The sequence below is a fragment of the Panicum virgatum genome, chromosome 5K (assembly GCF_016808335.1).
Source record: "Panicum virgatum strain AP13 chromosome 5K, P.virgatum_v5, whole genome shotgun sequence".
Lineage (NCBI taxonomy): Eukaryota > Viridiplantae > Streptophyta > Magnoliopsida > Poales > Poaceae > Panicum > Panicum virgatum.
Window position 1 is genome coordinate 1,197,715 of NC_053140.1, and position 14,102 is coordinate 1,211,816.

Here is a 14,102-nt window from a genome sequence, read left to right on the forward strand (position 1 = left end):
TTGGAAAGAGGCATCCTTTGGCGAGTGGGTAACGGAAAAGAATCAGAATTATGAAGGATAGATGGATCCCCTGATATGACGTGTACTCCACTTCATCCTATGGTGCAAATACCTGATGAACTTAAGGTGAATGCTCTAATTGATGAATCAACTAGGCAGTGGAATAAGGAGCTAATACGCATATGCTTTAGCTCTGCTGATGCGGAGAGTATTCTAAGTATTCCTTTGAGCCACAATCGGATTCCTGATTATGTGTCATGGCCTCTGACAAAGACGGGCATATACACGGTGAAATATGCATATATCATGGCCAAAAGTGAGGCGGTACATCTAAAGGCTAGTATTATGGGCAAGGGAGAATCATCAGATCAGGTGCGTTCTGTAAAAGAATGGAAACACCTATGGAGTATTAAAGCTCCGCCCAAGATGAAAATTGTTTTACGGCGTTTTGCACATAATTGCCTCCCAACTGGACAAAAGCTTAGAATCAGAAACATCCCAGCTTATGATCTCTGTTATCATTGTGGGAGAGAAGAAACCGTGGAACATGCCTTTCTCACATGTCAATATGTCATGGAAATTTGGAAGGAGTTAAAGAAAAGATGTGATTTCAGAAGATTGCCCAAACCATTTGGATCCCCCAGACAGTGGATTTTTGAAACTTTGGCTAATTGTTCGGATAGAGAGGCCACTATCATTGTCATATCCTTTTGGCATATTTGGGAAGCTAGAAATGCTGTCCGAAATGGTGAAAATGAAGTGCATCCACACTGTATAGTTGAAAAAATACTTGCATACGTGGATATGGTGCTGCTGCATATGTACGAACATGTCCTTCCCAACAGGTGTGATTTCCTCAAGCCTAAACATTGGGATCCACCGCCGGTAGGATGGGTTATGATGAATGTAGATGCAGCTTTGTTCCCAAAAACTAATCGAATGGGTTTGGACATTGTGTGCAGAAATCACAGAGGGGAGTTTCTGGCAGCGTGCAGACAAGGTTTTGATAAGATCACAAATCCTGAATTAGCGGAGGCTATTGCTTTCAGGCAGGCAATTCTCTTCGCTTCTAGGCTCCCATATAAGCAAGTTATAATTGCAATAGATTGTCTCTCTTTGATTAAGAAGCTCCGGTCAAAAGCCATCGACTGATCTTTTACGGGAAGTATCACTCAAGATATCAACAAAGCTGCAAGTGCCTCATCAGTTGTTTTCTCTTTTATTTATGTAAATAGATGGTGTAATGAGGTAGCTCATGTACTTGCTAGATCTGCCAATCGGCTCTCTCAATCTGTATGGTTCTATGTAGCACCAGAGTTTCTCTGGTCTTCCCTCTGTAACGACCAGTTCAATTAATGAATGTTACCCTCTATTCAAAAAAAAAACAACAGAAGAAATGATGGATGAAAGTGGAACCAAACAAATCAAAAGCTACTTGTAGTCCGCTGCAGTTTGGATGGTGGTGCCAATGCAACGCAATGCAACCCCGGCGGCGGCGCGCCATGCATGCACCAAATGACCAAATGGTGCTGACGGTGTCACAGTTATGGCATGGTGTGCGCGCGTGCAAGCTGCATCAGCCGCGTTCATGCATGCATTGCATGCCAGAAAAATGGCCGTGCAGGCTCCAGCGGCCTCTGCATCTGATGAAACGACTGCATCGCCGAACCGGACGGCGACGGCATGGTTGGTTTCGACCGAGGGAGGGTGGCGGTTCAAGTCCCGAGCTCTAGTTTTTTTAATTACACAGTACAACTCAGACACCCACAATGCACGTAAACTCACACCCTTATGAACATACGTACGCAAATCCTACCCCTATGAGCATCTTCGAAGACTGAGCCGGCAAATTCTCGAAATTGACGAAGTCACCACAGGCACCTCCCGAGCTCTAGCTGCTCGACTGCTCCCCGCCTGCACAGGAGGATATTCAGAAACCAAAAGATTATTGGGCCACAGAGAATGGCACGAACACCTTTACGGGGTGGTAACGGATCATGGCCCTAGTGGCTTCTTCACAGTCCAACAAAATTTTTAAATTTTTTAGTTTAAAATTATATAAAATTAAAGTCCGACTCTTAGATTTTTTTAATTTAAAATATTAAAACCTTTGCCCCCTACCTGTACGTGCATGACTCCTCCAAACACAGAGGCCTCGACCAGAAGAGTGAGTGCCGCCACCTTTGCAATCAGATCCCCGTGCCGCGGCCTGCTCTGCAGCTGGGCGGTCCGCGTGTACCCGCTATATCACACGTACGCGGGCCGCGTGCCGGTGCCCCATTGCACTATCATCACCGAGCGCAGCAGCGGGAGAGGACGGAAGGGCCGAGAAGGCAGCCTAGGTGGTGGCCTGCTGCTGCGGGCTGCGGCAAGAGCAGAGCATCCCCCCGCCACTCGCGCTTCCCCCTCCGTCTCGCCTCGCCGACGCCGCACCACCCGTTTCTTTCCCTGCTGCTTGCTTGATTTCCTTTCTCCCACCACCACCACCTCCCTCGATCGCTTGATTAATTTTAGCCTGCAGCCCCCCCCCCCCCCCCCCCCCCCCCCCGGATCGCCGAGCCAGCCAGCCAGCCATGGAGGGGAAGAGCGTCGTCATGTCCGCGCTGGGCATCGGGATCGGCGTCGGCGTGGGGCTCGGCCTCGCGTCCGCGCCCTGGGCCGGCGGCGCCTCGGCCTCCGCGCGGGCCGGCCTCACCGTTGAGCGCGTCGAGCAGGAGCTCAGGCGACTCCTCGTCGACGGCGCCACCAGCAAGGTCACCTTCGACGAGTTCCCCTACTACCTCAGGTTCGCTCGCTCGCTCGTCTCCCTTGTGCGCATGCGATCGGTTCTGCACCAAGCAAATTAAAACCAGGAGGATCTAGGTGCGTGCGCTTGTGTTGTGTGTTGGCCGCTCTCACCGTCACACTTCAGTGCTTCTTTCGTCAGACTCTGCTCGTGCTCGACCTGCTGCTGCGTTGCGTCACCATGTTCAGTTTCGGATCTCCCTCTTTTTTTAAAAAAAAAATCCTTCTCTTATGTGATGTTCTCCTGCACATACTAAATGAGACATACTACAGATGAACTGCATATTTTTTTCTGAAAAAGAAAATGAAAAATATACAGGGAAAAGTGCGTGCCCACCATCTTCAGTCTCTGGCCTTTTAGCAGGGGAACTCTGCCTCTGGACGCTGTCGCTCAAGATAGTGACCCAGATGGATGATTCTCCAGCAGCTACTATTCTACCAGATCATCAATCAATTTGACCTATGAACAAACAGATCTCACTGTTGGCTCGGTGTAATTGATTGTACAGCTGCCACGAAAGGTGGTGACGAAAATGAGCCCCCGTTTAGGAAAAAAAGTCAGAACAGATATGCCATTTTTTTTAATTCTCCCCCCTTTACCGGATGAGAAAAGGTACCATGGTATGGTATCAATTTATTGATCCAACAAAAGAAAAGGAGACTGATTTGTGTGAGGCTGGACAGCACCCAGCAGAACATAGTGATGTTACTGGATAGATGATGGGCTGCGCACGGAATGAGCTCTGTTTTTTTCCCCTTTGGCCTTTGGCTTGCAGTGCATTTTTCATTTTCATTTCATCATCTCAGCCCCTCTGTGTGTGTTTTTCGTTTTGCTTCATCACTTCCAATTCCAATTTTCAGTGAGCAAACACGTGTTGTGCTTACAAGCGCAGCGTATGTTCACCTGAAGCAAGCAGACATCTCCAAGTACACCAGGAATCTTGCGCCGGCTAGCCGTGCAATTCTGTTGTCAGGCCCTGCAGGTAGATTGTCTCTTCAGTGCGAAAGTGAACAGTTGTTCAATCGTTTCGTTTATTTCTGCTTCAGACTAAGTTAAGACCAAGTTCCTGCTTGAAGAGCTTTACCAGCAGATGCTCGCCAAGGCGCTTGCCCACTATTTCCAAGCAAAATTGCTCTTGTTAGATCCTACAGATTTTCTTATAAAGGTGAGTTCGGCTGCCACGACTTCCTGTTGTACACAAAATTTGTTAAAAGTTCTAATGCAGTTCCCTCGTTACAGATCCATAGCAAATATGGCACTGGTGGCAGCACAGAGCAGGTAAGACCTTTAAACATTATGTTGTTACTTTCATCTTGTCACATTTCCATACCATCAGCCTTCACATGTAGTAAATGTTAATAGAAATCACTGGTCTTTTTTGGTTTCTTATTGTTCATACGGTGTGGTAATATGTCTGCATATCATTGCCAAGCTTGATCTTTTTGAGCTCTTGACAGATTGTGTCATCTTTAACTAATCCCTAACTTGAGATTTTTCTTCTTGTTAGCCTTTTAAAAGATCAATATCTACAACAACCCTTGAACGTGTGTCTGGATTGCTTGGATCTCTTTCAATCCTTCCGCAAAAGGAGCAACCAAAAGGTCAGCTCCAATGGTCTATTTCAGTTTTCGAACTGAATCTGCACATCTCAGTTCAGTGAAACTTCAATTAATGTATTTCATTATTCTGAACATCTGAACTTCCATAGATCAGTTTTAAGATAGTTGCTTAAAGTCTGTTAGCTTCCATTTGTTCTGAATGCCACTGAAAATATTGTTCTTCTCTTCCAATATTAAACTGAATTCACTTGCATGTGTAGAGTGTAGAGTGAAGAAGGAAATGACCAGAGTGTTGTTATCTTTTTTTCTTTTTACAAATTTAGCTGTATATTTGATAACTTCCTTGGCTTTTGTAGCAGGAACTATCCGTAGACAAAGCAGCATGACAGATGTGAAGTTAAGGTGTGAAAAAGTTAAGCCTTAATGTATTCATATAAAAAGAAAAGTAGGTTTTACTGTAGAATTCGTTTACTGTTTTTATATGCTCTGCCCAATGGAATTTTCCAGGAGCTCCGAAAGTATGAGCAACTTGCCAAAGCTCAGAAGAAATGCATCTACTTCATCCGATATGAGTAGCCTGGCATCGCAAGGTCCTTCAACTAATACAGGTCATAAAATATTCTTTCTAAATACTTATAGTCGCACAGGACTGAAGCTATGTCCCTGAATAAAATTCTTACTTCTCCTGTTCAGCATTTATGAGCTGGCTGAGAAACTATGTTAGCATTAACTTGGACCATGTTTTTTCTTGAAGAAAAATTGCCTCAACATTGTCAAATGTGTAAATCTTAATAGAACCTTCCTGGCTTTAGCTGCTTACGTGCATGGCATGTCAACTAGTGGGAGTGGTATTAATTTATGACCTGCAAGGTAGACTTTCTTGATCCATATCAGGGTTGTAAAGCACAGATTGATTAGTGGTAGTTCATTTTTGTTATTTTGTCAATGCACCTCCTTAGTTTTATTGCCTTGTACGTTTCAATTTATAACAATGAAGGATGAATATTGAGAAAACGTACAAATTTTACTGCAGCAGTTACCTTCGTAATTTCTTGTGTTGCTTACGCATCTTTTCTGTTTTCATGATCGTGTTTGATAAACAATGCAGCTCCTCTCAGACGTGCTAGCAGCTGGAATTTTGATGAGAAAATTTTAGTACAAGCAGTGTACAAGGTTCTGCATTCAGTGTCTAAAAAGTATCCCATTGTACTCTACATAAGAGATGTCGAGAAGTTTCTTCACAAGTCCCCAAAAATGTATCTCCTGTTCGAAAAATTACTAAACAAGCTTGAAGGGCCAGTGTTGGTCCTCGGATCAAGAATTGTAGATATGGATAGTGATGAGGAGTTGGACGAGAGACTTTCAGTTTTATTCCCATACAATATTGAAATCAAGCCACCTGAAAACGAAAACCACCTTGTAAGTTGGAACTCGCAATTAGAAGAAGACATGAAGATGATTCAGTTTCAAGATAACCGGAATCATATTTTGGAAGTCCTTGCAGAAAATGACCTCGAGTGTGATGACTTAGGATCAATATGCCTATCAGATACAATAGGCCTTAGTAGGTATATAGAGGAGATTGTGGTATCTGCAGTTTCATATCACTTGATGAATAACAAAGAGCCGGAGTACCGAAATGGAAAATTAGTTATATCTGCAAAGAGGTAGTTAGCATATTGGTGTAGTTGTCTATTGATCTTTCCATTTTTTCCTCGGATTGTGACTCTTTCATGGCACAGCTTGTCTCATGCATTGGAAATTTTTCAAGAAAACAAGATGAGTAGTAAGGACAGCATGAAGCTGGAACTGACTAGTGATGCCTTGAAGGTTTGTTCAACTGATGTACCTCTAAGTTGATTATTATTATATTATTTAAATCGCAGATATGCACTACTAAACACACATGACTGTTGACTCTTGTAAAGATTTATGTTACAGATGTACCCCACTAAATATACACATGATGATAAAAATTATGCTATTAATTCTACCCTCCAAGGTTTTGTTATCTGGTTTACCTACATTTTGAAGAAGGCTGCTAGGTTTGTACTGATGTTATAATAAGTTTTGTTAGGTAATTAGAGTGAAAAAATACCAAGTAACTTCTAGTTACAATAAAATGTTGCAACTAAAGTTTGGATGGACACCAAGAATGATGCAGCCGGTGTCTGGATTGATATGTCACTGATTTTTTAAAAATCTTTTACCATTTAGTACTTAAGAAATTGGCTAGGTTTGAGTACTCTTTGGCGTGCCTTTATAATAGTTTAATTTGTCCTTGAGTACTGTACTTTTACTTGTTTAATAAACATTCACAAATTTATGCATTCACATACCATACCTCAAATATATAGGCTGCTGAAAAAGGAACTGCTCCAACTGCTGCCAAATCAGAAACAAAACCTGCAACTTTGCTGCCACCGGTACGGCCTCCTGCAGCTGCTTCTACTGCCCCTGGCACTGCTGCTGCTGCCTCTGCTCCTGCAGCTGCGAGCAAAACAGAAACAGAGAAGAAGGATAATCCACCTCCAGCTGCAAAAGCACCGGTAATAGCATTTATCGTTGCATCTTTCAGTAAATAGTATTAGTGTCTGGTTTGTGTTATCCTGTGCATAGCTCGAGAAACTGATTTACCAATCTGTAATTTCATTTTGTTTTCTTATTAGGAAGTGCCACCAGATAATGAGTTTGAAAAGCGTATCAGACCTGAAGTGATACCTGCTAATGAAATTGGAGTCTCATTTGATGATATCGGTGCCTTGGATGATATCAAAGAATCTCTTCAAGAACTTGTCATGCTGCCTCTTCGACGCCCTGATCTCTTCAAAGGTGGTCTTCTTAAGCCTTGCAGAGGTATATTACTTTTCGGTCCACCAGGAACCGGAAAGACAATGCTGGCAAAGGCTATAGCAAATGAAGCTCAAGCAAGTTTTATAAATGTCTCGATGTCAACTATCACATCGAAGTGGTTTGGGGAAGACGAAAAGAATGTCCGCGCATTGTTCACATTAGCTGCCAAAGTATCGCCAACTATCATCTTTGTTGACGAAGTTGATAGCATGCTTGGGCAGCGGAACAGAGCTGGGGAGCATGAGGCAATGAGGAAGATCAAGAATGAGTTCATGACACACTGGGATGGACTCTTGTCAAGACCAGATCAGAGAATTCTTGTTCTTGCTGCAACCAACCGGCCTTTCGATCTTGATGAGGCTATCATTCGTAGGTTCGAGAGGAGGTCTGTATCTTGTCCCTGCTAGGAAGTAGTTATGTTTGTCCATCCTTGAATTTCTAACAGAACCACTCCGATGTTCTATGGCTAAGGTGTGTTCTCTTTATTTAACAGAATCATGGTCGGGCTGCCGTCAATAGAAAGTCGGGAGCTGATTATGAGGCGGCTTTTGTCAAAGGAGAAGGTTGATGAAGGTCTGGACTTTAAGGAGCTAGCGACCATGACAGAAGGCTACAGTGGCAGTGATCTTAAGGTCAGTACCTCGATATCATAAGACATGAATGCATCTCATCCACACACAAATAGAAATGAAAGAAAAACTCCTTGTTGACTCACATTGTTCTGTAACAGAATCTATGCACCACAGCAGCATATCGCCCTGTCAGGGAGCTGATCCAGAAGGAAAGAAAGAAGGAGCTGGTAATCAGATCACTACACACAAAAGCTTTCTATTCACGAGGAATTGTGTGCATTCACTATGTTAACCTTTGTTCTCAATATCTTCAGGAGAAGCTGAAGCGTGAGAAAGGAGGAACTCCATCGGAACTTACAAAGAAGAAAGAAAAGGAGGAGCCAATCATCCTAAGGCCACTAAACATGACAGACTTGAAGGAAGCAAAGAACCAGGTGAATCCATGTTTTTATCTAATTCAAGTGGAATGTGAAAGCACATGCATTGCAGCACATAGCACTCTTCAAGGAGAAACTGAATAGCTGGTAGCTTGAAGTTCAGTTGTTAATACTCCTAAACTCTCAAAATGCAGGTGGCTGCGAGTTTCGCTGCGGAGGGCTCCATAATGAGTGAGCTGAGGCAATGGAACGAGTTGTATGGTGAAGGTGGCTCCAGAAAGAAGGAACAATTGACATACTTCCTCTGAGCAAATCTGAATGACACAGCAGAATGTATGGACATAATTTGAAAGAGTAGAATAGAGCACAAAACAGCCATGAGGAAATAGGCCGAACATGTGTAACAACATGATGAGAAATGGGGAGTGTTAGGGGGCAAGAAATCAGGCCGTAGAAGCTGGTTTCTGGTGTAGAACTAGGAAAAACAGTTCTATCTCCACCTTAAATTCCAGTTGCCTGTGCTGGTTGTTGTAATACACCAATAATGAATCTGCGGCGCAGATTCTTCCTTTTTTTCCCCCCCTTCGTGTTTGCCTGGTCACAATAATGCTTTTCGCATAGGTTCTGGTCAGCCCCAAAATGATTTTGGTCTTGCGTGTGCGTGTGAACCTTTGTAGAGCTCAGCCGGTTCCAACATTCACTTTTCTGTTTGTTTGATGCAAGCCCTAATGTCAGACAGGTGAGGGCTCTTGCGATCTCGTGAAATTCTATGCCCATTACTCCATTAGGCCGGCAGTACCTCCGATTCCGAATTTGGCTTGGTGTGCACCGGTAACCAGATCCGAGTTCCATTCCCATAAATACCCGACAGAGGTATTCCGAATTTAGCTCGATGAAACATAAAGGAACACTTGCAGATGAGGTTCCAGGAACACTTACTAATAAGCTAAGGGAAAAAGTCCAAACCACTCCCGCTAAGAAACTAGCAACACACCAGCGGCGTCCAAGAAGACAATGCATAATTTTTCGTTGTTCGTCACCAGAATTCCCTGCACTGAGCGAATGCTTCACCATCACCCTTCCTCTTTAACTGCTCTCTTCCTTCACACACGAACCATTACATCAGTGTGGTCCTCATCTTGGCCGCGGGCTGCCTGTCCCTTCAGTTACCTCCGTGTGATTCCTCTCTTGCTGACCAGAACATTTATGAGCCAAAAGACTTGCAAGTTCACATACAGGAAGCCGGGAAAGCACCCGCTAGTTTATAATGTCCCAATAAGGTGCTATCAATCGGTAACGGATCTGACCTTTTCTTCTGTTCAGTGATCTGAAATGCTCATTTGCTTTTGTTTTGAGACCGTTCCAAGCAGGGCATGTCACGTTTGAGCCCAACTCTCCGAGAGCAACGCTGGTTCCTACAGCCAAAGCATAGGCGCGGTCTGATCAATAACCTGAGTCCCAACGAACCACAACACACCACAATATCCCAACAAGCCAAAGAACCACAACAAAAGCAATGCCCATCACATCCTAAAACAGAGCAGATTTTTTAAGAAACTAAACCCAAGCACTAGCAGCACAACAAGGCTTCTTCACCAAAACCATCGTAAAGTTTAAGTAGATGGTATCTAAACCCAGCAAATATCCATAAATATAAGCAAACTCCAAAAAACAGCGTCATGGGTACAGTACGGGCACTACATCTTACAACACAGATCAAAATCAAACAGCAGTACAAGAAAATCGTATGCTGCATCAGCATCACTGTTGTAGGGCAAAGCTATCCGGCTAACCCCCATCAAAAGACCAAACAGGCAGCCGTAATAACACAAGGCGATATGTGGCATATTGGTGCTCGTACAACAAAAAGGGAGTCTTGATGCCTCCTGACAAACTCGAACCACTTGCTAGCATTCCCTACCCAGAGTAAAGACCAAATCACTTGTGTTTCTAGTGCTTCTTGTCTTTGGCGGGGCCCCTTGGTACTTTGCTCAGAACCTTCTCATCAAACACGGCGTACTGCTTCTTGATTTCAACCCACCCCTTCTCGCCATACGAGTCAATCTGATCCTCATACTTCTCGTAGAGGACAGGGACTGTGTGCAGCACCACAAAGACTGTTTTGCATAAGAGAAGAGGATCAGTGTCAGGCATGTAGATAGATAGAAGAAGTGTTAGGAAACAAGGTTCTATTTGAGTTGCTTCGATCCCTTACCAATGTAAACCAAGGTCAAGAAGTTGCAGCAGCTCCCAAGAACAGAAAGCAACCAAAGCCCAGCAATCACCTAAAAATTGCATGAAGAGCAAATGAGACAGGCATATATTCTGTAGCAACCATTGATCAGCACAGGCAATGACATAGTAGACTTACCATAACGAACTTCTTTATGTCCCGGCCAAGAGCAATCTGGCGAAGATTGGCGAAGGCCCTGTTGATCTCATAACGAGTAGACAGTGCAATGTTGACAACCAGATCTTCAGGAATGATCACCTCTGGGATCCGTGGGGGCGATCTGAAATAAAGGTCAGGATCACACATCATTAAGTAATTCTACATCCATGTAACTTGCCATGAACAAACTTTGTATCTTATAAGCATGTGCAAACACATTAAGATGAAAATCAGTAGAACACATTAAGATGAAAAATCTTACTTGTTGATGAACGAGGAGGCGTTAGACCAGAGAAACAGAACACCCAAAGAGAATATGAGACCATGGCAAACGAAGGTCAGAAGATGGTAGCCAAGCAATTCAAAGAGGATCCAGATTGCAGTGGCACCACCAAGCACTCCAGCAGAGATATTCCTGTTCCTCCACAGGAACACATCAGCAGCTGCAACATATAGAACAGTAATGAATACGGCAGGTACAATAGTAGATAATCAGGTGTTCAGATTACACAATTCCTATTACACCTCAGTCACCAGACAATTCAATTGACAAAGAAAGACGTTTGCAAGTAAAGAAGTGCTCTGGTTGTCAAGTTTACGTTTAAATACGTGGTAAGGTGCAAAGACACAGTGCAATAAGATTGTATCGCACCCTCTCTAAGGGAAGTCCTTTTAGTCTTAGACAAACATAATGTGAAATCAACCAGCTGATTGTTTCTTTTCCAAACAAACTTCAAGTTTTCAGCATCTTAATGCAAAGCAACCAAAAGGCCCCTAAATTATTGAACCTCATGCAAGTGTAACACCTCCGAAATGCTCTGGTCAAAACAACAAGACATTCATAAGAAAGTGATTCCCATCATGTTAAACAAAATACCATAATACTGCCGTTACTGAAACTAAAGCAATCAGTATTCATGTTGCCTGACCTGAAATTTCAAAAACATCACAAGCCCAGACTCAGACAAGCTCAGCAGTAACAAGTTTTCATAATCAGAGGGAGTATAAAGTGTGAACTCGTTCAGATCAGATCATGTAGGCATGTAGCAATATGCAATAGAGCTACATTGATCGAATTTGAAGCGAGAGTCGCCTCATCAGCATATACTGGTCGCCTCCATTTGTCAACGGTAGATAAGACCCCCCATCTGATACTCTGCGCCCACCGATCCAAGCAAACCGCCCTTTGCTTAAACCCTACTCCCAGCCGAGAAAACGCAACCTACCAGATCTAGCCCGCAACCCAAGTCCTCAAGCCCGTAGAGATCCCCCGCAACCAGATCCGATCTACCGATTTCAAGTAAAAAAAAAAAAGCAGCATTATTCAGAGCATGGAACAGAGCCATACGTTTGCCTCCACCGAGGGCCTTGTGGATCGGCTGCTCGCGGCCGAAGAGGCGGAACACCTTGGCCTTGGCCTCGGCGGCTGCCGTGGCGGCGGAGTCGGAGAAGGAGGGCTTGACCTCGGCGGCGGGCGCGGGCGGCGCGGAGGGGCGCGGCCGCTCGTCGTTGTCGGAGTCCGAGGACGAGGAGGAGTCCTTGCCGCCGACGTGGAGCTTGTCGGCGAGCTTCTCCATCAGGGTCTCGTGCTTGGGGCTCGCGCCGCCTTCCGCGTGCGGCTGCTCCGCCATGTTCGAAACCCTCGCGCTGCTCCGGGGGACACGGGAAAGCCGGAGGAGCGTGCGTGATGCCAAAGTGGAGGAGAAATGGGGGAGATCCGGTCTCATTTCTGTGCTGGGGGTTTTTATAGGGGCGCCAGGGTTTAGGGATTGCGGGGAAATCAGGGCCGTCCGATTTGGATTCGACGGTGGGAAGGGGTTGGGCGTAGTGGTTTGGGCTGGACGACGACTTGGTGGGGACGGTGGCTGCTTTCGGTGCTCCCTTGCTCATGGTGTACACGGATTTGGACTTTTTTAAGAAGAAAATCATCTGGTCCCATGTGTCAGAATTCACCAAAAGGTTTTCATGAATACTACTCCCTCCGTTCCAAATTATAAGTCGTTCCAAAAATTTTGGAGAGTCAAAGTTTTCAAATTTGACCAAATTTGTATGACAAGATAATAACAATTAAGTATCATTAGATTCTTTGTTAGCTATATTTTTATAGTGCACCTATTTGATGTCATAATTTTTTATATTTCTCTCTATAATTTCAGTCAAACTTTGAGATGGTTTAACTCTCCAAGATTCTTGGAATGATTTATAATTTGAAACGGAGGGAGTAACTATTAATTTTTCCTCTAATTTTTACCAAATCACTACTCCATTTTTAGTAGAGTTGATCTATAGTACGGATTAGTTTTTGCCATGGGTCTTGTCACTGAGACCATCATTCTGTTAATGTATTCGGAGCATGTTATGAGCATAAAAAAGGATGAGCAATTTTATGATTATGGGTATCCTTTATTGTTTATTATCAATGGCCTTATTTGCAAAGGCTAGCGCTGGGGTGCACGAGGACTAGTAGGTGTAGCAGAGAAGAGGAGGGGAGGAGGACCAGCCGCTATCCGTGAAAAGGTAGGCGGAATCAACGTGGAGGGCACCTCATCACACCTGCATCACTCAGCTTTTCTGCTGGACTGGGCCCTCCGCTACAGCATTCGGAATCTTTTTGCCGTTTGAAGACCAAGACGATTCTCACCGGGGCCCACAAGGTATCAGCGAGAAATTCATAAATTTTGTACTCCGATCTCAACGAATCGTCCCTTTTCCTTTTTTACTAAGGCTTTAGTTCCCTTAAAGTTCCAAAAAAATTCCAATACTACAATAATTTCAAACGTTTGACCACTAATTAGAAGTCTTAAGTGTGAATAACTAACAAAACTCATTCCATAACCCCCCGATATAATTTCGAGACGAATCTTTTAAGCCTAATTAGACCATGATTGGACAACGTCGTGCTACAGTAAATAATCTCTAATGATGAATTAATTAGGCTCGTTAGATTCGTCTCGCGATTTAGAACCCATCCGTGTAAAAAGTTTTATAAATAGATTTCATTTAGTACTTCTAAATGCCAAGATTTCGTTTTCAAAATTTTTGAAAAACGAAACTAAACACAGCCTAATATCAATCGATTACACAAGTTGTTTTACTTGTATTTTGGATCATATGTACTTGAAAGTATAAACTAACTTCCATCTCATGCACTAACCCCTTCGGCCTTCCCAAGCAAGAAGAATACTGTACGTATTATTCAGCTGGGTGTAGCCAGCTTTTGATTTGAGAAGGGGCACAATTCTTTCTGACAAAAAAGGACGTACGTCCTGTTCTGTACACAGCCATTTCAAAATAGATGGGTGGGCTCACGTGGGCTGCATCCGCTCAATCGAGGTCGAGGGCCTCCTATCCGCTAGTATGGTAATGGGCCTAAAACGTTACCTAGCATAATTTTGCCAAGTCGGTCAGTTCCTTTCTCTCTCTTTTTCTTTCCTTTTTTTTTTTGAAGCGCGAACGGAACTGAATCCAACACCGACACATCTGTATATGAACCGGGCAAAACCTACAGCACGATCGGAACAACCCACATCGACCTATGACCTATCCATCTCCGCAGTAGCCGCC

General features: G+C 43.9%; 2 protein-coding genes across 5 annotated transcripts; one reads left to right on the plus strand and one right to left on the minus strand.

The window, feature by feature from the left end:
* Positions 1-2,295: 2,295 nt before the first annotated feature.
* LOC120705524 lies at positions 2,296-8,786 on the plus strand. 4 transcript variants are annotated; one of them, XM_039989913.1, is made up of 15 exons: positions 2,298-2,785; positions 3,646-3,767; positions 3,862-3,950; positions 4,025-4,063; positions 4,293-4,386; positions 4,701-4,746; positions 4,852-4,952; positions 5,453-6,011; positions 6,087-6,174; positions 6,702-6,893; positions 7,014-7,582; positions 7,691-7,829; positions 7,928-7,996; positions 8,084-8,203; positions 8,341-8,786. In XM_039989913.1, the coding sequence occupies exons 1-15, from the start codon at positions 2,574-2,576 to the stop codon at positions 8,452-8,454; spliced, it is 2,553 nt and encodes an 850-aa protein (XP_039845847.1). In that variant the 5' UTR covers positions 2,298-2,573; the 3' UTR covers positions 8,455-8,786. The 4 variants fall into 4 exon arrangements, with proteins under 4 accessions (XP_039845845.1, XP_039845846.1, XP_039845847.1 ...); XM_039989914.1 differs by having other exon boundaries at positions 2,574-2,785; positions 4,704-4,746; XM_039989911.1 differs by having other exon boundaries at positions 2,296-2,785; positions 7,928-8,203.
* A 948-nt stretch (positions 8,787-9,734) lies between these two features.
* Positions 9,735-12,252, minus strand: LOC120705525 (reticulon-like protein B1). Its single transcript, XM_039989915.1, has 5 exons — positions 11,887-12,252; positions 10,801-10,981; positions 10,518-10,659; positions 10,362-10,431; positions 9,735-10,263 (listed from the first exon to the last, which is right to left on the minus strand). Exons 1-5 carry the CDS (start codon positions 12,167-12,169, stop codon positions 10,097-10,099), a joined length of 843 nt encoding a protein of 280 aa, XP_039845849.1. The 5' UTR covers positions 12,170-12,252; the 3' UTR covers positions 9,735-10,096.
* Between the last annotated feature and the right edge of the window lie 1,850 nt (positions 12,253-14,102).